The 24,822-nt window shown below is 44.0% G+C and overlaps 1 protein-coding gene across 1 annotated transcript in view; it reads right to left on the bottom strand.

Annotated features, from left to right (window-relative positions):
* ABCC4 (ATP-binding cassette, sub-family C (CFTR/MRP), member 4) overlaps positions 1–24,822 on the bottom strand; it is a 321,328-nt gene that overhangs the window by 171,493 nt on the left and 125,013 nt on the right. Inside the window, exons 9-13 of the mRNA XM_011996653.1 lie at positions 21,445–21,546; positions 15,798–15,887; positions 14,045–14,236; positions 5,045–5,139; positions 4,755–4,841 (exon numbers count right to left, since the gene is read on the bottom strand). Of these exons, the coding sequence (XP_011852043.1) occupies positions 4,755–4,841; positions 5,045–5,139; positions 14,045–14,236; positions 15,798–15,887; positions 21,445–21,546 (566 nt within the window). The remainder of the gene's footprint in view (positions 1–4,754; positions 4,842–5,044; positions 5,140–14,044; positions 14,237–15,797; positions 15,888–21,444; positions 21,547–24,822) is intronic.

Below are 24,822 nucleotides of genomic sequence, written 5' to 3'. Positions count from 1 at the left end.
AGGGAGGGAGGGAGGGAGGGAGGGAGGGAGACAGTCACTACCTTCATTCATTCAGTTAAGACACATTTGCTGAGCACTGACGAAGTACCAGGGACTACTCTAAGTGATGAGGATACATCCACTGGTCAAGCAAACAGACAACACCCTGCATCGTGTAGGGACACTCACTACACAAACACAGAAAATACACTATTGGGTAGTAATGTAAACCATGAAGAGACAGCCAGGCAAAGGTTGTACTTTAGAGGGAGTGGCCAGGAAAGGCCTCTCTGCAAGGAGGTGGTGTACGAGCCGTGAGACTATCTGGGGAAGCAATTCTGGCAGACACAGCAGGTGCAATGGTCCTGGGGCACAAACGTGCCATGCAAAGGCACCTTCATGCATTCACAGTCTAGTGCAGGGGCTGGGGGGAAGGACACATAGGTGGATCAAGAGCAGCTCATTGAGGGCTGTGGGCAGACAGAGAAAGTGCTATGGCCTCCGAGGAGCTGAAGAGAAAGGCAGGAGGTAGGATCTGTGTCTTTCATTTTTCTCTTTTGCCCAGGCATACTATCCCTGGTTCTCCAATGGCAGGAACAATACCCTTATTGTTCAATACCCAGACAGGCAGATGTGAGAAAGTCATACCTCCTTCCAGACACCCCACAGAAGTGTGCATGGCTGGAGGACTGGTCTTGCGTGGGCAAGGGTTGGAAAGGTGAATGGGGCGGACTGCAAAGGGCAATTTGCCATTCGAGGACTTAGAACCATAGCTTAAAAGTACAGGAGTCCGAGAGGAACTGAAAGAGGGAAGGTGAACTAGTGCTGTGCCTGAATGTTTGTGGCCCTCTCCAAATTCCTACTGAACCCTAATCCTAACCAATGTAATGGTATTAGGAGGTGAGGCCATTTCATGAGAATCTGCCAACACGAATGGTATTAGTAAAAGGGGCCAGCCCAGGGAAGCTGCCGTACCCCTTACACAGTGAGAAGACAGTTGTCTACGAACCAGAGCGTGAGCCCTCTCCAGGCACCAAAACTGCTGGCGCCTTGATCTTGGATCTCGGCCTCCAGAACTGTAGAAACAGTTTTCTATTGTTTATATGGAGTACTGAGTTTATGCTATTTTGAATCAGCAGCCTGAATGGACTAAGACAAATAGGTAGGCAACAGTGTGGGAGCTCTGATTAGGAGACTCAAAGGGGCAGGGGTCTGAGAATTTGAGGCTTTCTAGAATACAGACACATCTATAGCTGGCAACAAATCGGATCAGCATCTGTTAATGGAAGTGCCCCTCACTTTTTGTATGTGATAAAATCCACTTCGTGTTTGCAATATATAGTTGTAAAACACAACTCTTAACAACTCTCAATATATATTCATGATAGAAGTAAAACTGTTAATGGCAAATAGAAGTGTAATTCATTCACTTTTAATACAAAACACTTCACATTTCTAAGCTTCAACACAACCGCCATCTTTCATAGCATATTGTTCAATCCAATTTTCTAACTCGTTGAGAACATTCTCCAGTTGCTGCTGAGTGATTTCCTAAATTGCATTCGTGCTCCCTGTCCTAAGTTTCCCCAAAGAATGTGATTCTGATTAGCAAACAACAATTTTAACAAGCTTGCTTCTAACAAGTGTATATCCAAAGTCATTAATCCTTAAAGGTGCAAGAGGACTTTATAAATACCTCCTGCGTTCAAGGAAAATTTGGGGGAGCTTGTGCGATACGCACACTGATACTCAGCAATAAAAATACCTTCCTCCTTCCCTGCGGCGACGCTAAGAGAGTGTCCCACCGGGAATTGTTGTTCGAGTGATAAAGAACTGGTGGGGACTCGTGCAAGACTCGAGCAAGTCACAGAGGCCCTTCTCGGCCAAATGGAAAATTCATCAAGGCACGGGGAGGAGGGAGCAGGAAACAAGGCTCTGATCAGAGTGCCGGGGCAATGCTGAGTGCCAGCTTATCCCTCACTCTGCATTCAGAAAGATTCAGTGCTGCCACCCACGTCTCTTTGGTTGTGGAAAAATAGACATGACATAACATTTACCATTTATACCATTTTTAAGTGTATAGCTTGGTAGTGCTAAGTACGTACACACCGTTGTGCAACCATCACCACCATCCACATCCACTTCAACATCCTATACCAGGCACATTTTGCACACGCACTCTGGTGGGGAAACATTCAGGAGCCCACGTACAGCCCCATGCTCAGTGGATGACTTCATGTCCCAACCCCTGGAATCCAGAGCCCAGAGATGAGTTACTCTCACACAGCCGACTCTGTCTCCACTTTGCTATCCAGGACCTGTTATGGACTGAACCATGCCCCCCTCAAAGTTCCTATGTTCCAGCCCTCACCCAGCACCTTAGAACTGGAACAGAGAACCATTATTATTATTATTATTATTATTATTACAGAATCTCACTCTTGTTGCCCAGGCTGGAGTACAATGGCACTATTCTGGCTCACTGTAACCTCCACCTCCTGGGTTCAAGCAATTCTCCTGCCTCAGCCTCCGGAGTAGCTGGGATTACAGGCGCCCACCACCACCCATCCCTGATTTTTGCATTTTTAGTAGAGATGGGGTTTCACCACGTTGGCCAGGTTGGTCTCGAACTCCTCAGGTGATCTGCCTGCCTCAGCCTCCCAAAGTGCTGGGATTCCAGGCGTGAGCCACAGTTCCTGGCCGACACAGAACCTTTAGAGAGGTAATTACACTGAAATGAGGCCATGAGGGTGGGCCCTACTCTAATCTGACTGGTGTCTCTTCAGGAAGAGGAGGTTTGGATGCAGAGACATGAGGAGCAAAGGGTGAGAAGGCGACCATCGTCAGGCCAAGAAAGCCCTCGGGAGGAGCCGCACCTGCAGACGCATTGATCTCGCACACGCAGTCTCCGAAACTGTGTGGAAACAACCTGCCGCTGTGTAAGCCCCCCAGCCTGTGGCATTGTGAGGGCAGCCCTGGCTGGCCAACACAGGACTTCCAGAGCTTTCTTTCACAGTACCTTCTCTATCCCCCACCACAGGAACAGGTTCCTGCCTGCTGTCCTTCCCACAGGCCTCACTCCTTCCTGTCTGCACACCTCTGCTTCTACTATTTCTTTCAAAGGAACTGAATCCTATTCTCAGCCACTATAAACCCTTACCAGCCTGCAGGACCACAGGCTACTTCCAGCCAAGTCTGGCCCTCAGTGACCTTTCCAATCTCAGCTACCCACTTCTTCCATTTAAAAAAACTGATTGTCCTATGCCGGGCGCAGGGGCTCACGCCTGTAATCCCAGCACTCCGGGAAGCCAAGCGGGACAGATCCCTTGAGCCCAGGAGTTCGAGACCAGCCTGGGCAACATAGGGAGACCAGCCTGGACAACATGGCAAAGCCCCCTCCCTTCAAAAAAAACACAGAATGAGCTGGGCATGGTGGTGCTAGCCTGTAGTCACAGCTACCTGGGAGGCTGAGGCAAGAGAATCTCTTGAACCCAGGAGGTCAAGGCTGCAGTGAGCCGAGATTGCACCTGCTCTCCAGCCTGGGCAACAAAGCGAGACCCTATTTTAAAAAACAATAATAATAAAATAGATTGTCCTATATTGAAATTCCTTAAGCCTTGGGGTCTGTTGAACTTTTCCTATGCACTTAGTCTTGAATCCCTGCAGAGACAAATTCCTTATGGGCAAGAATGAAATCTGAACTTGTCTCTCTCTCTCACTCAGCCCAGCATGGGTGCTTATCTTCTCTGTGGCTGACTGCCATTCTCTGCAAGCAAAGACGTTTCATGCAGTAACACCTGCAGGAGCATCTACCTCAGTGTGCACAGAAGGGCTACAATGAGTGGGATAGGCTCATTGGCCTTAACAAGGCAAAAAACAGGAAGCTGACTGTGGGGCAGATGTGGGTGCCGTTTTAGAAAAACCAGTTCACAATGCTTTCGAAAAGGCCAGTCTAGACTACATAGGAAGTGTCAGTCGGCACACATGAGGTTACAGAATATACAGAAAAGATTCCAGAGTCATTCTACCTCCGTGGCTCCGTGTCTAAGCAAGAGCCAAAGAAAGCAAATCCCAGAAACACCACGTAAGAGTCGGGAGGGAAGCCAGATTCTAGACAACTAGTTTCAAAGGCAAGCCAGGCCTACATGAGTCTTCAGTGTTCATTCTGGTAAGAATCCATGAAACAACATTAGATTCTTGAAACCACAGTCTACCATGGAGCAAATCATTCTTAAATTCTAGAGTTTACTAGTAGGTGATCTCCAAACTGACAGATTAATATGTAAAGAGCAACAAAGCCTTCCCAAGAAAGCCCTATGTTGGTCCCAAGGACCTCACTTCTAACCTGTCATAGAGAAATGATGGAGGAAAAGAGCTGAAAGGCAAGGCCCAGGTTGCCAAGTGCCACCCTTTCATTGAAAAATGGCACACCATCTTTCCTATCTCCAGGGCCTGGTCCATCAGCAGTTTCTTGGTTATTAACTGTAATTACTAGTTCCGGAAAATTTGCAAAATTTGTCATCTGTTTCTCAATTCCCGAAAACATGGTACACTCCACTCACTGCAACACACTGAAATCATTTGTATATTTTCCTATCTTGACCTTGTATTTATGCAAAATTTCTCTAAAATGAATCTTCAGGGAAGCAGGGGACAGTGCGGAGGGGGAGGCGGAGCACCAGAGCAGGACAAGCTGAAAGCCATAAAGGCTTTCCTGAGCCAACTCGAAATGGCTCTGGGAAAGCAGAAATGACTTAAGACACAAACAAACTCACAGTTCGAACAAGTGCCTGCTAACTTCCGCATCGACTGCGCTGAGAGGATCGTCCAGGAGATAGATGTCAGCATCTTGATACACTGCTCTAGAAAATATAAAGAGATATCAGACTCTCACCCAGGACATGATAACTTTCAACATCTAGGATGTTCATTCAAGTGCCAGTAGAATAATCCAAGAAAGTGCTTCACACAGGATGCAATACACAGTAAGCGGGTCCTATGTGCTCACCACCATTAGAAGCAGCACAAAAGACAACTGCATAGTGGCTGCTGAAATGCAACTTACCTTGCAAGGTTTACCCGCGCTTTCTGCCCTCCACTCAGCGTGGTTCCCCGATCTCCTATCACAGTCAGATCACCATCCTCCAACAGCTGTAAATCCTATATGGACAAAGGAAAGAAGGCGGGAAAAAAAAGACTTAAAACATGTTCTCCCTCTGTTATCCTAAACTTTGCACATTAGTTCTTCAGAAATAAACAAGTATTTGATCAACAGCAATGGATATATTTCATAGGAACTAAATTGTAACTTTGAACCTATCAAATACACCATCAGGGCACGTTATCTGTTTTAATGCTGTAGCTTTTCATAGCATTTATGCACTGAGCCATTTTAACAGGAATGTTTTGAGTGCCAACTCCTTGTGAATTCAGCAGTGAAAGAGTTTCCACAGTGAGTGACCTGACAATAAAAGATTGACACAAATGCAAGAGGTGATAAGTGCTAAGAAGGAAAAGGAAGCTGGCTTAGGGAGACAGAGAGTGACAGAGGGAAAGTCCACTTCATATAGGGAGGTCAGCAAGGGCTCTGATCGAGGGGGTCTGAGCAGGGACCTGCCAGGGGATGGACTGGCTGGCACAGAGTGCAGGAAGATTGCTCCACATAGAGGAATAAGCAAGTGCAAAAGCCATGGGGTGATACGTGGCCAAGGTGCTCACAGAAGAGCAATATGGATGCCCGCAGAACTGTGAGCACAGGATGATGACAGGAGAGGCCAGAGACAGGCAAGAGAAGCCAAGGGCTCACACCCAGGGAAATAGGAGGAAGGACATGATCTGATCAAGGCAATAACTGAGACAAGAAACAATAGTAGCTGGGACCAGAGTGGGGATCAGGCAAGCAAACATCAGTGGTCATGTGCTGAACAAATTTTAAAGGTAGCACCTATAGGCTCTGCTGATGAGATGGGTGTGTGTTCTGATAGAAAAAGAGGAGGACTGCATTGGTTTTGGTATAAGACAAGGGAAGAACAGGATTACCATGTACTGAGCTGCGCGAAATGAGGGATGCAGATGTAAGAGATAAAAGCAAAAGGTTGATGATGGCCAAACTGAAATGCTGACCGGCAATCCTGACTTGCTGCTGCATAAGTGAGTCTGGAGGTCTGTGCTGGAGACCCAACTGTGAGGGCTGTCAGCATACAGACATGGGACTTATTAAGGAACAACTGTGTCTTCACAAGCCATTTTGCTGACTTTTACCTTAGCTTTCCATTCTCAGAGAAGCGATAACACCCGCCCCATCTTCACCGTGATACTTAAGGCATCACAATAGACTGACAGAAAAACTCTGTAAAAAATAAGAGCAGAAAGAGCAGCCCAGCCAGGAAAAGCCAAAGGGAAAGGAGCAGTGTGCTCCTGAGACACTGCACAGACTGGATGCACGAAGTAGACTCTTGTTCCATGCAAGCCCCCAGAAAACAAAAGCTAGGAAGGATAACAAGTTTTTATTTGAGGATCTAGCCAAAGTTATATTTAAAAATTATTTAAGAAATAAGTTGACAAAGCATAATACTTAAAAAAAAAAAAAAAACATGACAAGAACATACCTGAAAATAACAGGATAATGATCAGGTTTAAGTTACATGACATTACGTTAGAAATCTTTACTTGGGGCTGGGTGCGGTGGCTCACGCCTGTAATCCCAGCAGTTCGGGAGGCCGAGACGGGTGGATCATGAGGTCAGGAGATCAAGACCATCCTGGCTAACATGGTGAAACCCTATCTCTACTAAAAATACAAAAAATTGGCCAGATGTAGTGGCGGGCGCCTGTAGTCCCAGCTACTCAGGAGGCTGAGGCAGGAGAATGGCGTGAACCCGGGAGGCGGAACTTGCAGTGAGCCGAGATTGCACCACTGCACTCCAGCCTGGGGGACAGAGAGAGACTCTGTCAAAAAAAAAAAAAAGAAAACTTTACTTGGATGGCCTATAATTATCACTAGACAGATCCTGGCATAAACAAACGAAGTGTGGAGAAGATCGCTGGGTACTGACTGAGCTTCATAAGCATCAACCTAGGACACTACAGAGATAGCCCTCTTACAGATCAAGGTGTCACTTCTTTGTCTCTACTCTGACAAAGCCAGGGAGACAAAGCAAACGGCACATTGAGATCTCCATGACAAGTAAGTGTTCTGACCTCCCTAAGTTCTCATTTTATCTCTTTTACAAAATGTCCTAGAGAAACAAGAATTAATCAACTCATACAATGCTGAAGCAATCTAAAGTAAGTGTATGAACTAAGTGGAAAAAGGATCTGAGTTCTTTATAATTTGCTGTTGATGACTATGACATATTTTCTGATCAAACCAACAGCAGGACCCCATTCATAGCATGAATCTCACTAAATAAAGTACATCACCAAATGGAAAAAAGATAGTATCTCCATTGGAGCCCACTCCCTGGCAGCCCACAAAGACACACAGGAGTCCCCTAAAACTCCAATCTGAACCAGATGGCATCAAATGAAAGATAGCAAGTGCCCGTTATGAAAATTCATTATTTCACATTATCTCTTTGTTGAGCTCAGAAGTTACACTATCTCTTCCTTTCAGTTTTCATAAAAAGACAACGCAGCCGGGCACATGGCTCACACCTGTAATCCCAGCACTTTGGGAGGCCGAGGCAGGTGGATCACCTGAGGTCAGGAGTTCAAGACAAGCCTGGCTAACATGGTGAAACCCCATCTCTACTAAACATACAAAATTAGCCAGGCATGTTGGCACATGCCTGTAATCCCAGCTACTTGAGAGGCTAAGGCAGGAGAATCGCTTGAACCTGGGAGGCAAAGGTTGCAGTGAGCGAGATCGTGCCACTACACTCCAGCCTGGGCAACAAGAGTGAAACTCCAACTCAAAAAAAACAAACAAAAAAAAAGACAAGGCATCAGTTAACACTATCTCTTCCTTTCAGTTTTCATAAAAAGACAATGCACCATTTTAAGACAGGGTTCCAGCCTTCCACACAAACACAAACACACATTGTTTACTTGGTCTCATTCCATTGCTGATTGTCTTCATATAATGTGTTAAGTTTCTGTGCCTTGATTTTACATTGTTTTGTTTTCATTCTCAAAATAGCATCAAGTCGTAGCACAGCAATCTTAGCCATTTTCTAGAAAACACACTCAAAATACCTGTCTCATTTCACGCAGACAGGGAATAGGAAAGGAGCTCCCTCCCCATGCCTGGTAGTAGCCCTTTGAGTACTACAGCGACCTTGAGTGTTGCTGACTTGGCAAACTATTTATGGACAAGCCTCAGATAGGGAAAATATTTCAAAGGATCTGAAGTACAATCTGAGTCAGGCTAATTTCCCAACCATGATTTTCTAGTTTGGTTAAAGGGAAACAGTTGAGCAGAAAGCAGAAGTGCCCCCAATGGGAGGAAGGTATCTTATGCACGTTAGGTCCTGCTCAGTAAAATTAACCAATTAATCTACCACCACCTTTACTGAAATGCAGACACAGAAACTAGAGAAAAACCATGACGTGGCTATGTGGGTTTGATGCCATCTCACCGGAATCCTACCATGTGCACATCAACCATGGTGACACCAAAGGCAGAAAGACCACTGAGGACACTATGGGGACGGTCACAGGGGCCAGGCCTGAGGCCCCAGCACAAGACACAGGTTCCAGAGTCAGGGAGCAGGGCTCTCCAGCTTTGGGCCACACTTTGCTTCCATTTGGACCGGCCCTTCCTATCATGGCTTATCAATATCCTATTCTTCTTTCAGGGCCCAACTCAAACTCTTCTATGAAACAAACCTGCATTCCCCCAATCAGAAAACATCACTCTCTTTTCTAGGTTCCTTGTTTATATTTCTTAGGAAGGACCCGCCGTATTCTGCCTCTTAATGTTTATGTGTGTACTCAGCGTCTTGCTCCACGAGTCAGCTCCTGGATGTAAGAGCTATGCACCAACCACTGTGCCTGATGCCTGGTATTATCTCTAATCTTCATGACAACCTGCCAAGTAAGTACTGACCATACTTACAGATGAGGAGACAGAGATGAAGTGAGAGCACATAACTGGTCTGAGGACTCTCAGCTAATAAAGGAAGGTTGGAGTCTGAACCAAGCTCATCTCAGTTCACAGCCTGTTGCCCTTTCATATCACGCTTCCCCAAGTGCTTACTAGAAGATACTTAAAGGCAACACTGAAACAACTCAGAACTCGAAGGCTCTCTATCCATACACAGCACTATCAGTCCACTTGGTCACCCTAGTTAGATTCACCTCATTGCATCCCTTTTGTACTCAGCTTTAAAAAAAAAAAAAAGACAGGGTCTGATCTCATACTCCTGGCCTCAAGCAATCCTCCCACCTCAGCCACCCAAAGTACTGGGATTACCGTGAGCCACCACGCTCGGCCCTCAGCATTTATTTCCTATTACGTCACAAAGAAGTGATATGGTTCTCCCAACTGAGAGATTAACAGGAAAAAAAAAAGGCATAACAACAGTTATTTTATGATTGTCAAGGCAATCTAAAAAGAAAATGTCCAAGTAGGCAGGAATGTGGCAAATATGAGAAGAAAATTATAAGATAGTGGGGACCCCAAAGGGGTTTGTATATTCAAGCGAGCTATATAGAAAAACATGAAACTCAAATGTATCAATTCCATGCCTTTGGATACTCGTTTCTTAAAAGTGCTCAAGGATTAAAAGAAACTATGCAAAGGGTGACATAATATTAATACGTTGCATCTATTAGGGTAACAATATTTTTATTGTTGACTTATTTACTGTACTATGTATAGAACCCCTATATAAATATCAATTCAAATAATGGAAGTTCTATACTCAGATACATTCTTTCAAGCATCTCACATTTCATGTGATTTCACCCAAAATTGGTGGCTCTTATAATTAAGAAGAAGGCCTGTTATGTGCCTAGTAACCAGATGCTTTAAGTTCTTGATTAAATCTTATCCTCATAACAGCCTATGAGGTGAATAGTTTATTATCTCTGTTTTACAGATGACCAAACTGAGGCTTTCTAAGGTTCAGACGATGAGCTAAAATCGCACACCTACTAAAGAGGAACTGAGGCTCCATCCCAGAGCTGTCTGGCTCCAAGGCCTAGGATTTTAACCACTACCCACCTACATATCTAACATCAGTATGTTGTTTCCTGAGGTATGTCCTGTCATTTGCTACGATATCACTTTGAATAAGCAATTAGCCTAAACCAATATTGCTAAATGTGAATTATTGCTTCCTATCTTATTATTTTATCTAAAAGATATTTTTAGCTTAATGAACTTATAAATTCACTTCAGTTGTATCTAGTACAATATATCTAGTTGTTATCAATACATCTGAGCATTCTTGTTATTTCCTATTTTTTCCTCTGGGACTTCTTTTTTTTTTTTTTTTGCAGTGGAGGGTGGCCGGGATGGGAATGAGAAAGTGTATAAGGCAAAATCATTTATTTATCTTATTAACTGATTTACAGAAAAGGGCAATAGCTACTATTTAGCAAAAACCTGGCATGTTTGCATTTTACAGACATTGCCTGCAGTCTTCATAATCCTGCTGTATCTCCCCCATTTAATAAGAAATGAAACAGAGGCAAACACCCAGAGACACCCAGGACCATTTCTGTCCAGCAGGTTTTGATTACACACGCAATCTCTGTACCTACAAGCCAAAATAATTCCAGGATTGCTATTTCTATGACCATCTTACACCCACCACTGACATGCGGATTTGAAAAGGGGTTAGCAAATGGTCTCGTAACTCATTAAGAGGATCCCTGGTTTCTTGCCAGTCCCCTGCTAAACAGTCCTAAATGGCAGTTGAGAACGGTAGCAAAACCTCTGGGAAACCATCTCACCCTATGTCCTTATTTCGCAGCAGAGACATCAAGGGCCCACAGCAGGTAATATGACATGTCCAAAGTGACACCGAGCTGGTCGTGCATGGTGGCTCACGCATATAATCCCAGCACTTTGGGAAGCCAAGGCAGGTGGATCACTTGAGGTCAGGAGTTCAAGACCAGCTGGCCAACATAGCAAAACCCTCATCTTTACTAAAAGTCCAAAAAAGTTAGCCAGGCATGGTGGCATGCACCTGTGATCCCAGTTACTCAGGAAGCTGAGGCAGGAGAATCACTGGAGCCTGGGAAGCAGAGGTTGCAATGAGCCGAGATTACACCATTAGACTCCAGCCTGGGTGACAGAGTGAGAGTGAGACTCCATCTCAAAATAAAAAAAAAAAACCCAAAGTGACAGCGAGCAAATGACAAAGCTGGGCCAGCTTCCTGCTCTGTTCCACTTCTCCACTGGAGGCCCACCGTCCTACCGAGGATGGAACCATGCACGGGGGCCAGCAGTCTGTGCTTATACACATCCAGGAAGGAACCGAGAAGTCACCATGCAGCCCAGCCCCGAGGGGACCCCATTGCCACTGGAGTCTGCCTGCCACGCAGAAGCCCACAGGTGCCTGGGACACTGTCAGAGTTACTGGGCCAGTCCTCAAAGGTGGCTATGGCAGAAGCTCAGTGGCAGCCACTGTCCTAACCCTCGCTTTCCCCCAGAGCCTTTCTGACACGGGGAGGAGCAAGGCAAGGCTGCGTGACCTGGGACCTGGGGTCTCATGTGGGTACCAGAAACTGAACAGGTAAAAAGGGAAGGCTTGAAAAACATTTTGTCCCACATTCTACCTTTTTATCAATCACCTAACTTATAAACACTCTCAACTGAGAGGTGGCCTGGCAGAGGGGAAATGGAGTCTGGAGCTAGGCGGGTATGGCTTTGAACTTGAACTGCAAATGTTCAGTTGATCTCTCTGAGATCATTTCATTTCATTTCATTTTCACACAGTTCATTTCATCTCTCCCATCCTCCACTTACCCAGCCATAAGCAACATTCAACTCTTGAAACCACAGTCTACTATGGAGCAAATCATTCTTAAATTCTAGAGTTTACTAGTAGGTTATCTTTAAACTGACAGATTAATATGCAAAGAGCAACAAAGCCTTCCCAAGAAAGCCCTATATTGGTCCCAAGGACCTCACTTCTAACCTGTCATGGAGAAATGATGGAGGAAAAGAGCTGAAAGACAAGGCCCCGGTTGCCAAGTGCCACCCTTCCACTGAAAAATGGCACACCATCTTTCCTGTCTCCAGGGCCTGGTCCATCAGCAGTTTCTTGGTTATCAACTGTAACTACCAATGGGGGAAAACATGCAAAATTTGCTATCTGTTTCTCAGTTCCCTAAAACATGACACACTCCACTCACTGCAACACACTGAAATCACCTTGTATATTCCCCTACTTGGACATTGTATTTATGCAAAATTTCTCTAAAATGGATATTCAGGGAAGCAGGGGACAGTGGGGGGACACCAGCAGGACAAGCTGAAGTATAGTAATTATTTTAGGGAAATGTTAGCAATTCTGTACCAACTTTGAATAAAGTGAAAATTTTACTTTAAAAAAAATGAGGCTAGCAATATCAAAAAATAAACAAAATGAGAATAGCAATAGCAAAGGCACTGGGAAATCATGGCAAAAGATTAAAACTTCATACACTTTTGTGTGCGCATATGTGTGAGTGTGTGTGAGACAGAGAAAAAAAATTAACACCTGGTGGAATCTGAATAACTAGGAGCTTGCCTTAGCCCATCTATTCCTATACAGTATATACTATTCAATAAAAATCTAGCTCATTACTGCTAACTTAACGTCATTTCTGAAAATGCATCATCTCTCATTAACAATAGCCCAGGAGGAAGAAACGGCCCATTAAACAAGCAATGATTTCTCTGTCCAAATCACCAGCAAATATTACTCACCTGATAGATAGAATCTATGATATTCCAGCCATTGCTCAAGCAAAATTACTCATTCCTCGCAAACCTGGCTGGAAGCCTTCTGCATCACACCTGTGACAGTCTGTGGCGGCCTTTTCCAGACAGTACAAAAGAACAGTAGGATGTCCAGGCCACACTGCACAGAGCCTGGGAAGAGCCCTTTAATGCCATTATTCACTGATTTTTATGGCCCAAAGAAGGTAACATAGTATTTAGCAGTATTTACCATTTTTTCTATTTTCTAACTTACAGCCTTCTATTAAGTATGCTCAATTTTCATCAACTATCCACCAATTTTATGAAAACCTCAGTGTACCATCAAACACTTCATCTTTTTCTGAAAACAATCACTCTCTTGGTGAAATGACACACAATGAAAAATAAATTTTAAAACAGTTTGTTTCCTTTAAATAATAAATTGCACTGAAAAAATTATCCATGTAACCAAAAACCACCCATACCCCAAAATCTACTGAAACAAATTTTCTTTTTTAAAGGGAGTGGAGAAGGAAACCTATGGTCTGAGAGGGACCCAAGCAGGAAACATCAGCCAAGTGCACGGTGCAGACATCTTCCGGAGTCTGATGCAAACCAGTGGGTAATGAGATACTAAAGCACTGTAATCTCTGCCGAGCCAGTTGAAGAGAGCAAGAAATTTTGGTGATTTTTCTTGAATGAAATGTAATTTTTTTTTCAAAAGTGTTCTTATCTTCTAGAGATAAGTAATAAGGTATTACAAATAAAATACAATTGAGGTCGAGGGTGTACATCGGAAGAATCTGGGGTAGGGGTGGAGCTAGCAGAAGGTAGGGGTAGAGATGGAGTAGAATTGGCTACAAGTTGACTGCACTTGAACTTGAGCAATGGGTACATGCAGGTTCAAGACACCCTTCTCTCCACTTTTGCAAATTTTTATAATTGTCCATTTTGGAAAAAAAAAAGTTAAAAGTAAATAAAACTTCACAAAACCAACCAAACCCCCCCACATTCACCCTGTAAATATCATTTTCACATCAGACTGAAGAGGACAGAGCGTGTGTGTGTTTATTTACTGGGAGGACTGCCTTAAGGTATGAAATAATATTCAAAGGTCTTTCAAAATTAAAAAAAAAAAGTTAAAAAACCTTGTTGTTCAAGTGAACACTGACATCGGAGTCCATGAAATGCGAAAGTCATCACTCACCTTTTTCAGAGCACAAGCCTTTATGACTTTTTCATATCGTTCCTTTTCATATTTCTTCCCAAATAAAATATTACTCCTCACAGTTCCCGAGAACACCCAGGGCTGCTGAGACACATAAGCAACTCTTCCATGCACGCTGACCAGCCCGTGACTGGGGGCCAATTCCCCGAGCACAGCACTTAACAGTGATGACTGAAACAGATTGTAAAAAAAACACATGTTCAGTCAATACTCGAGACAAGAATAAGTCACTGCAGTGCAGACTTGCCCAGTCCTGGGAGCTTGAAAAACATCATTCATTCATTTAAAAGAGGATCTAGTACAGCCAGGAAATTGTGAATAAAAATTGGAAATAACATTTTGGTCCATATAAACTAGGGGTTTATAAGGAATGTTAAAATAGAGTGTAACAATGTACTCTGCCCTAATGAGTTTCCCTAAATGAGTTTCATTCCCCTAAATGAAATGGTACATGGAACAAAGATCAACTAAGAATGTTTACAGCAACAGGGTAGCCAAGCATGACATATAGTTCATATATCCAATATTGAATGCATTGTTCCTGCATGCAGGTATCCTTTTTGACAAAGAACTAGTTCTAGAAAAGCTATATGTAAATAACATATCCTGGCCAGGCGCAGTGGCTCACGCCTATAATCCCAGCACTGTGGGAGGCCAAGGCGGGTGGATCACTTGAGGCCAGGAGTTCAAGACCAGCCTGGCCAACATGGTGAAACCCCATCTCTACTAAAACTACAAACATTAGCTGAGCATGGTGGCACGCCTGTAATCCCAGTTACTTGAGAGGCTAAGGCATGAGAATCACTTGAACCCGAAGTGGAGGTTGCACTGAGTCTAGATCGCGCCACTGCACTTCAGCCTGGGCGACAGAGCGAGACCCTGTCTCAAAAACTAAACTTACATACATACATGAATAAATGAATGAATAAATAAAAATAAACAATATATCCTGTGCAGTACGAAGGACTTTTATTTTTAACTACCCAAGAATCGTGTCTCTGGAGAGCAAACTTCAATTGTGAAACCGCCCTATTGGTTATATACCTACATCTAGATTTATTGCGTTGCTTTAGAATGCATGATACTAATTCTGTATGCATGTTTCCTTCACATCTTCTACAATGCACAGACGTGACATGTCTGCGCCCCCCACTATTGGAACACTTAGAACATTGAACTGAAATGATCTGTTTGTATATCTGTCTCACCCCAGATACCAGAAACTTCTGGAGGGCAGTGGTGTCTGGGTCTTGATTACAGGTGTATCTTTTACTCCTAACACAGGACTGAACACCTGGCTACAGGTTTATTAAATGTATGTTCATGTGACTTGGAGAAGTCATATCAAAACATGTTTAAAGCTTTTCAGACAAGCCTTCACAACCTCCACGTCTTGTAGCATCTAGGGTTCACTTTGACAAAAAGAAGTTCCCACTTTCTTAGTCAATCCATCCTGCATCGTGATCACGTAAATAATTTCCTTCATGGTGATGTCCAACTTCTAGGAGTTCCCAATTATGCAACTTGAAGAACCAAGAGAAACAGGAGATGCACTGCCCACAGTTACTTGGTCATGTGACCCTTCTTGCAAAACGAATGTTCCATGTACTGAGAAATGCCGTGCCAAGCATACCCAATTCAAAAATGTGTTACATGTAGCCTTGGGCTCAAACCCAAGGAGTTAATATGAGAAGTGGGGTGCGTCAAGCTGCCATAAGCCATTCTAACTCACCTTCCCTGCTCCCACGGGGCCGACCACAGCTAACAATTCACCAGGTCTGACAGTAAAGGAAAGGCCTTGTAGAGTTGGGGTCTCTGATGCCTACAAATTAAAGTTTATAAAATGTGCCCATTTCAATAAAGTCACACAAATCACTTCAAAAAGAGAAGAAAACAATACAATAGTCACTGATACACGAACATAACCCAAATCTTTCTCCTTCCTATTTTAATATATTGTATCCTAGAGTCCTTTTCATAAATCACATTTTTTTTCGTGGGTTTTAAACAGTTTGGAGTCTTCAGTACTTAAGGAAGGCCCATTCTCTTTTACCCGATTTTCATGTGAACACAGCTGCACACTTCCACAAAATTTAGATAGTAACAATGACAAGGCAACCTTCTTGAAATGAAAACTCATGCTAACTTATTAAAACAATTTTTTTTTTTTTTTTTTTTTTACTTTAAGTTCTGGGACACATGTGCAGAACCTGCAGGTTTGTTACATAGGTATACATGTGCCATGGTGGTTTGCTGCACCTGTCAACCTGTCATCTAGGTTTTAAGCCCTGCATGCATCAGGTGTTTGTCCTAATGCTCTCCCTCCCCTTGCCCCCCACCCACTGACAGGCCCCGATGTGTAATGTTCCCCTCCCTGTGTCCATGTGTTCTCATTTAAAACAATATTCTTAATATAATATTCAGTACGGGAGCTTTTCAATCATTTGTAAGTTTTCCTTCTGTCCCTTGGTTTTAATATTCCATTTCATTAACCTCCACAAGGTGGCAGCATGAGTACATGGCATGCTCAGTCCTTGGCTATTAGATGATGTGAAATCTCCACTAATCTCTCCATTTTCACTTGATAAAGCACGAACCTCAGTCACGCCCAGCCAGCAAGAAGGCACTTTATACTATAAAGTCACTCTTGGCAAATGAACTTCTACAAATGGTGGTCAACCCTGTAACCAGAGCTCTAATTTAACAACAACCAAAAACTGAAGAATAATGAAATTAAGTATATGTTCATGGGTAGGAGGATTCCTTGAGCACAGGAGATTGAGGCTGCAGTGAGCCAAGATTGCACCACTGCATTCTAGCCTGGGTGACACAGTGAGACCTTATCTCAAAAAAAAAAAAAAAGTTCTTTTACAGTTTATTATTTAGGAGACCAAATCAAATTCATTACTTTTACAAAGAGCTTCTAAATATTTTCAATCGAGAGGATTAAGTGCGTATCAGGGAGAAGGGACAGTTTACCAGAGCATGACAAACCAAAATGAGGAAGTTTCCTCTTCTCATACAAGGACAATCAATACTTTGAATTGTCTATCTTTTAAAAAAGCAAAAGTCACTTGGTACAAATAAAGAGAGGAATGGTTTTAAATTCAGAGTATAGAACCTCAACCGTAAAAACTGCCAACGATGAGAACTTTTATCCAAACCCAGACATCAACACTAGCAAACAAAAATTGATACTGTTAAGTGAAGTAAAAACAGCTACAATTTGGGAGGAATCCTAAAGGGGTTTAAGTCTCACATTTACAGTCTTCATCTGAATTTCTCGTGGATAGACTGGAGAGACCTGACCATGTGTGTCTGGTGGGTGGGCATTTAGCAAATTTATTTGAGTCCCAAATCCTTTCAGAAAGGGTTATTCTTCCGCACAACACACTTTGGTAAATGCTCATCCATATCCTAGAAAAATGATCAAGAGTGAATCAAAGGCAATGCAGCCTCCTCAACTCTAGAAAAGGATTCCTCAAAATGAATCTGGCATCCCTGAAGGGTGGAACACCCCTGGGATGATGGAAGAGGGAAGCACGCATGAAGTCAACCAACCCGCAACCTAAAGATGCTGAGCTGGCCCAGTCCACAAATGGGTACTCATCAACCCCTCTCCACATCTCAGGTGGGCACGTGCGATTAGTAAAATGCCCAAAAGACAGAAAGCACCGCGGAGGAACAAGAGATCAAGATAACCTTCAAAATGAAAAATTTATCTGGAAACGACTTAACAGTCACACACCCAAATAATCACAAATATTTTTATAAATGGTCAAATACCAAAATATGTGTGTATGTAAACTGACCCCTTATAAATGTGTCCCGTACCATATTATAGTATGGCCACAGACCAAGTCAATCATGATCACTTTTAATCACAAAGAAACTAGCCCCAGATATCATAGGAATTATATAAAAACCATCCAGAAGAGGTTTCTCTACTCCTTCCCACATGCCTATCAACTATGTCTTTTTTTTAAAAGTAATACATTATTACCTAAACACTTGGAAAAAATAACGTTAAACAAAATGTGACCTATTTACACGATTTTGTAAGTGCAAACTTGTCACAAATTCACAAAGTCTTGCTTGACTTAGCCTTACTGTATAAAGTGTTCCTCCTCTAAAATGTAAAGGGTCTACTCTGTATTCCTGATTAAGTAACATTGTCTTTTAAGACAACTGAAACCCACTTATTTCTGTGATTACAAAAGGATGAAAAAACACAACTGGTCAACCTGTCCCTTTCCCCTCCTTTGCAGTGTGTCTCTTTCCTAACAACTACTTCTGATTTTACTTCTTTTTACTCAGTTTTGACTGCAAAAGAGTGAGCCACATGCAAAACCCAGCTTCCCATCACGGCCCTGGTTCTTAGAGCAGGTTTCTGCCCCACCTGGAGGCCTGGGACCCCGCACTGGTGCGCCGCAGCCAGAAGGGGGCAGCACTCGACAGCTCAGAAGGCGAGGCCCCTTCCCTCTGAGACCTCCAGGCTCCAGGACACTAAGGCAGGCAGACTGAGCCCCCACTCTGGGGCCGACCCTATGCTGGGCCCTGGGGCCAGAGCAGTGAAGAAAACAGAAGCAAATCCCTGCCCCATGGAGAGTCACAGGCTCCCACAGGGCCACAGACTTTACAGCTTAGAGATTCAGCACAAGCCCGTTTGTTTTCTAAATGAGACCCTAGGCTGGTGAGAAGACCTTTCCCCCAATACCCACTGGTCTATCCAGCAGGGCTGCTGCTGGGGCCTCTGTCTTTCTCCCGAATCCCAGCCCAGCACACCCTTCTTTCCTCTGCAGCTTCTCTCCAAAAGCCCCAGTGTCTGTGCCCCTCCTCCCACCCAAGCACCCTCTCAGCTGCATGACCTCCCTAATAATCCCTGGCAGCGTGGGGCATAATCACCCCAAGACAAGGCCCAGAAAACAGGGTGGAGTGTTCCGTTTCAATGCAGCTGTCAACGTTGTCTAGGAACTGAACAACAACAAAACAGCCCATTTTACAATGTTGCAAGGTTTGGTACAAAAAAAATTTGCAAATGGGACCTACACAGTGTGTGGTGGCTACCGCAGTGCCTTCCTCTAGCTCAACGGCATTCACCTAGAATGCTTTTTGCTAGTGGATGTTCACAGAGCTTTTCTATCAATGCTTAAAGTGTATTAGAGCTGGGTGCAGTGGCTCACACCTGTAATCCCAGCACTTCAGGAGGCCAAGGTGGGCAGATCACCTGAGGCCAGAAATTCAAGACCAACCTGGACAACATGGCAGAAACCCCGTCTCTACTAAAAATACAAAAATTAGCCAGGCATGGTGCAGTGTTCCTGTAATCCCAGCTACTCAGGAGGTTGAGGCAAGGGAATCACTTGCACCTGGGAGACGGAGGTTGCAGTGAGCCAAAATCACACCACTGCACTAAAGCCTGGGCAAAAGAGCAAGACTCCATCTCCAAAATAAATAAATAAATAAATAAAGTGTATGAGGTGGGAATGCCAGCAGGTAAGGAGAAATTATCCAGTCAGGTGACGTACCTTGTGTGAGTTTCCATGTGCACAAGGTGCAATGATGTTCTATATATTTGGGAACACGTTATTGTTCTGTCGGTCGAGATGGCAAAAATTACATCAGAATTAGGCAAACATGAAACAGGGAGTGTGATACTTAGAGCCAAGGGCATGTAGAGAAAGGAAGAGTCTGGAGTCTAGAGTTTTGACATTTTTCCCACACGAGAGGGCGGAGACAGTGGGGCTGGGCGGGAGTGCTGCTCAACCGCCTATTGGCTCTTGGCTCCAGCAAACTACACTACAACTCAAGGTCAGCCACGAAGAGCACCCGGAGAGGGGAGGAGCTGGTCACCACCAGCACTGCCCACCTGTTTTAAGCAGTCCAAGCGGTCCCAGCGCCCTCAGAAGAGACCCTTGCCCTCTGATCCGAAATCTTGCTGGCAGCCGGGCCACTGGGCTCTGCTCCTGGCAGACATCATCTCCAGCCCCAGGGTGCAGCTTCCTGCCATGGCTGGTCTCAGGGTGGCCTCTTCCACCCCTGCTTTCCCTTTGTGCTCTTTCTTTCATCCCCTATGTAATGAATTCTCTGCACGAAATTCCCTCTCCCATGCTGTATGTTCTGTTTTCCAGACTAACACAGACTGAGACAAGTGGATTTGCAGAGGACCCCGGACTCAGGTGAGCATAACCACAGAACCAGTCCAATCTGGTTCAACTCTGCATAATAACATAGTAAACTGTTTTTCAGTTGCCATGCATCCCAGGTTGCAAGTTATGTAATCTGAGCATTTCCAGATGAACCAAGCACACAACCATGGGCAGAACCCAAGTGCTGGGACCAAGGAAGGAGGAACGAGTTCAGAGCGGACACCTCATGGCCTGATCCAGGATGCGATCAGATCCAGCCCCGGCATCACTTCATTGCAAGAACCAATCGGACCACGCCTCATTACCCTCTGCCTGTAAAACCTGCCCCATCCCCCAGCTAGGGAAGACAAATTTGCGCGTTGCCTCCTGTCTCCTTGCCATTCGACTTACAATGCAGCCTTTCTTTTCATGAAAAGCTGGTGCCATAGTAGTGGCTTCTATGAGCATTGGGCAGGGAGCCCACTGCTTCCTTGGAAGCATAAGGAGGGCCCTGGAGTTGTGGGTAACAGGAGATACACCGAGCCTAAGTACTTCCTGTGGGTGGCCCCTGCTGTTGTTCCCGTTTGCCTAAATGTTATGAGTAAACCAAGTGCTGAAAAATCCTTGTGGCCTTGCCTGAACTACCTGTCCGCTTACCACACAGTGAAACCCTTCAGTCAGGAATCCATGGAGCTTGCTCCGCCAGCCTGCAGCCTCCCCTCTGCCTTGGGCTGCCACCAAAGCAGCTGACAACATCCAGGTGCTTGGAATAGGGGAGCCCCAACCCAACCCCGTGGCAAAAATCCAAGTCATGGGCTTTCTCAATATGTAATAAGATGACCTGAAAACAGTAAGGTGAAAATGTGCACTGATACCTCAAAGTCTCTGTAATAATTTACAATGTACTCAGCAGTTAACCCATTCCATGCTGCACCCCAGTCTGTCCAATCCTATAAAATCCAATGTTGCCAATGTCCAAACACTGACATTTAGTTTAGAATGAGGTAACACTTTCATTGGTTTTTTGAAAATGAGATAAAATACAAGTTGTCAAATACCTAAGTCTGATTTCATACCTACTTTCTATTAATTGCAAAACTTACTCCTAATTTTGAGAATCTTTGTAACATACTTACAGTAAATGAGCAAGCCATATGTTATACCATGTGTAACACCTCAAAATTCTGTATTAAATCAATGTCACTCATTATCTACTAGCAGTCATGATCTTGCAATTAAGGATATTGTTACCTTATCCCAAAAAGCAGTAAAGTCCTGCACATGCACCATCTTTTTACCATCTGACGGTGGCTGACGGTTACGCTGCAATATCTCATCAAGTAGCAAAAAGTTCTAAAGAAAATGGGAAAAACACAGATTGTTTAAATTACAGAAACAAAAGCACAAACAAAAGTCACTGCTTCCACGGAATTTGCAACATAAAACTTTATACAGCCTACAGATCATTTTACCAACCCTATTTAAAGTATCGGTTCATATCAGCATATGATATTTATTTAATAAATAAACATATAAAGAGTTCATGGCCATGAACTATCTTTGTAATTTTAGGAGCTATCTGTGTAATTTTTTTCAACAAGTACACTGGTTCCTAAATAAACTGAAAATACTGCTCTGAGGTTGAGCGCATTTACAGCCTGCATATTTCTACTATTGCACCTTTGTGTTACTAATGGTGAACACGGGAGTTGGTTGGAAATGATCTGATGAATATTTCATGAACCCTCATCGTGTGCCAAGCCCCACGCTAGATGCTGGCAACATGAAAGTCAAGGCCATTTCCAGCCTTCAGAAAGCGAGTTAGCCCGGAAGGGCAGGCAGCAAACACAGGGCAGAGCCTCTGAAGGCAGCTCTGGCTCTGGCTGGTCACTTAGATTCAACTGGCCTTTCTCAAACTCCCTCGTGCATGTCAAATTGACATACAACTTATTCACTATCACTAAGTCAGTGTTCTTTACCAAAAAAAAAAAAAAAAAAGGCTTCTATCTCTTAAAACATATTTTATAAGCTTCTTTTCAAAATAACTTATTGTTACATATAACAATATATATATAACATATATTATATATATATATTTTGAGACAGTGTCTCTCTCTGTCGCCCAGGCTGGAGTGCAGTGGCACAATCTCAGTTCACTGCAGCCTCTGCCTCTTGGGTTCAAGTGATTCTCCTACCTCAGCCTCCCGAGTAGCTGGGATTACAGGCATCTGCCACCATACCTGGCTAATTTTTGTATTTATACTAAAGATGGAGTTTTACCATGTTGGCCAGGCTGGTCTCCAACTCCTGGCTTCAAGCGATCTACCTACCTTGGCCTCCCAAAGTGTTGGGATTACAGGCGTGAGCCACCGTGCTCCACCTACACTTATCTTTTTCCTTAGTCAATGCCTCCTCCTAGACAGCAGGAATAGCCCAATCTCTCGCTTATTGCTATTTTCCATACTAGTTAGCAACTACACAATGCAATTTAACTGAATAAAACAAAGTCCTGCTAACCATAACAAACCTAACATAATTATATGTAGGAAAACTCCCTTTTGCTCCTCAAATGGTAGGTATAACTCAATGAGAGAAGCTACAGTGGCTTAGAAACAGAATAAACAACCTAGATCACCCCTACCCCATCCAAAATTTTGTAGATGTGGCAAAAGCTGTCAGCTCTCCTCAAAATCTGCTCTCATTTTCTGTGATTAACAAAACTCCCAATTTTTAGCCAATGCACAGCAGCCTTGAACAAGGACCACTCTCTCCAGCCCCTAACGCAGTTAGATGTAGTCGCATGACTTAAGTTCAGCCCAACAGAAAATGACAACGTCCAGGAAACTTCCTATACCCCAATGTCCAGTCCTTGGAAGCTGCCTGGACAACTTCCCCTCCAAAATCCAGGTGGTGAAACTCAATGGCCAATGTGATGGTATTAAGAGGTATTTAGGCCATGAAAGCTCCTCCCTCATAAATGGCATTAAGGACTCTGTAAAGGAGGCTTTGGGCAGTAGGCAGCCCTCTAAGCCCTTCCACTTTCTGCCCTTTAAGGACACAGCATTCCTCACATCTGGAATATGGAGCATCAAGGCACCATCTACAAGCAGAGAGCAGGTCACTAGAAAACTGAACCTGCCAGTGCCTTGATCTTGGACTTCCCAGCCTCCAGAGTGGTGAGAATTTCTGTTTTTCATAAATTACCCAATCTGTAATTTATGTTTACCCATCATAAACAGACTAAGACACCCCCAAAAAAGATAAAGTCATAACCTCAGGACCTCAAAGGTTGACTGTATTTGGAAACAGGAGTGTTACAGATGTAATTAGTGAAGACGAAGTCATACTGGAAAAGGGAGGATCCTAAATCTAACATGATCAGTATCTTTCTAAGAAAAGAAGAGAGAGACAGAGAGAGACACACAGGCAGAAAACAATCAAGTGATTAGGACACAGACGAGAGGGATGCAGCTGCAATCCAAGGACTGCCAGCAACCACTGGAAGCTCAAAGCGGCAAAGAAAGATTCTCCCCTGCAGGCTTCAGAAGGAGCCTGGCACTGCTGACACTGTGATTTCAGACATCCAGCCTCCAGAATCATGAGAGGCTCAATTTCCATTGTTTTCAGTCACAGTGTTTGTGGCACTTTGTTCCAGCAGCCCTCACAAACTCACAAGGAAACTTATGAGGATTTTGCATGAGAAAAATAAACCACCTTGTATAAATGGCTATTACACGAGTATTCTGCAAACACTGGCAACTCTGAAGCAACTGAAATGAGCATGGAATATGTTTTGAGACAGAGAAAACAACACTTATATAAGTCATCTACTACTCTAAAATTTGTCAACATCCTTTGAGCCCTTAAAATTTCTGTCTATCACTTCACATTTGACTGCAATGTTACACTTCAAAAGAACAAAAACTGAAAATGAAAACCTTCTTCCATGCAGGAAAAGAAAGATACTTTCCTTTCTTCTATATAGGAAAAGAAAAAAAATCAGTATTTCTCTCAAAGACCCAGCAAGCAGAAGATGCGGTCTATTCTTCTGCTCCCTCACTATCCACCCACCAGCCTTACTGAGAGCCAACTTAGGAGTGGGCACTGCTGGTCCTCCCTGTACAAGCCCATGTCTGGCATGGCAGAGAGGGCAGACAGATGCTGGCCTGAATGTTCTGCTGTAGGCTTAACCACAGCATCTCTGCTTCCTCCTCCCATACCACCTATTCCAGGGTCAATGAGATAAGAATCTGGGCCTAATTTGCCACAGTTCACTATTCCTCAAGAAATGACCCAGTTGGGCCAGGCGTGGTGGCTCACGCCTGTAATCACAGCACACCGGGAGGCCGAAGTGGGCAGATCACTTGAGGTCAGGAGTTCGAGACCAGCCTGGCCAACATGGCGAAACCTCATCTCTACTAAAAATATAAAAATTAGCCAGGCTTGATGGCACACGCCTGTAGTCCTAGCTACATGGGAGGCTGAGGTATGAGAATCGCTTGAACCCGGGAGGCGGAAGTTGCAGTGAGCTGAGATGGCACCACTGCACTCCAGCCTGGGCAATAGGGCAAGACCCTGTCAAAAAAGAAAGAAAGAAAGAAAGGAAAGAAAGGAAAGAAAGGAAAGGAA

The sequence above is a fragment of the Mandrillus leucophaeus genome, unplaced genomic scaffold (assembly GCF_000951045.1).
Source record: "Mandrillus leucophaeus isolate KB7577 unplaced genomic scaffold, Mleu.le_1.0 Scaffold520, whole genome shotgun sequence".
Lineage (NCBI taxonomy): Eukaryota > Metazoa > Chordata > Mammalia > Primates > Cercopithecidae > Mandrillus > Mandrillus leucophaeus.
Note: the sequence above shows the minus strand (reverse complement) of the source record. Positions and strands in the feature narration are given on the sequence as shown.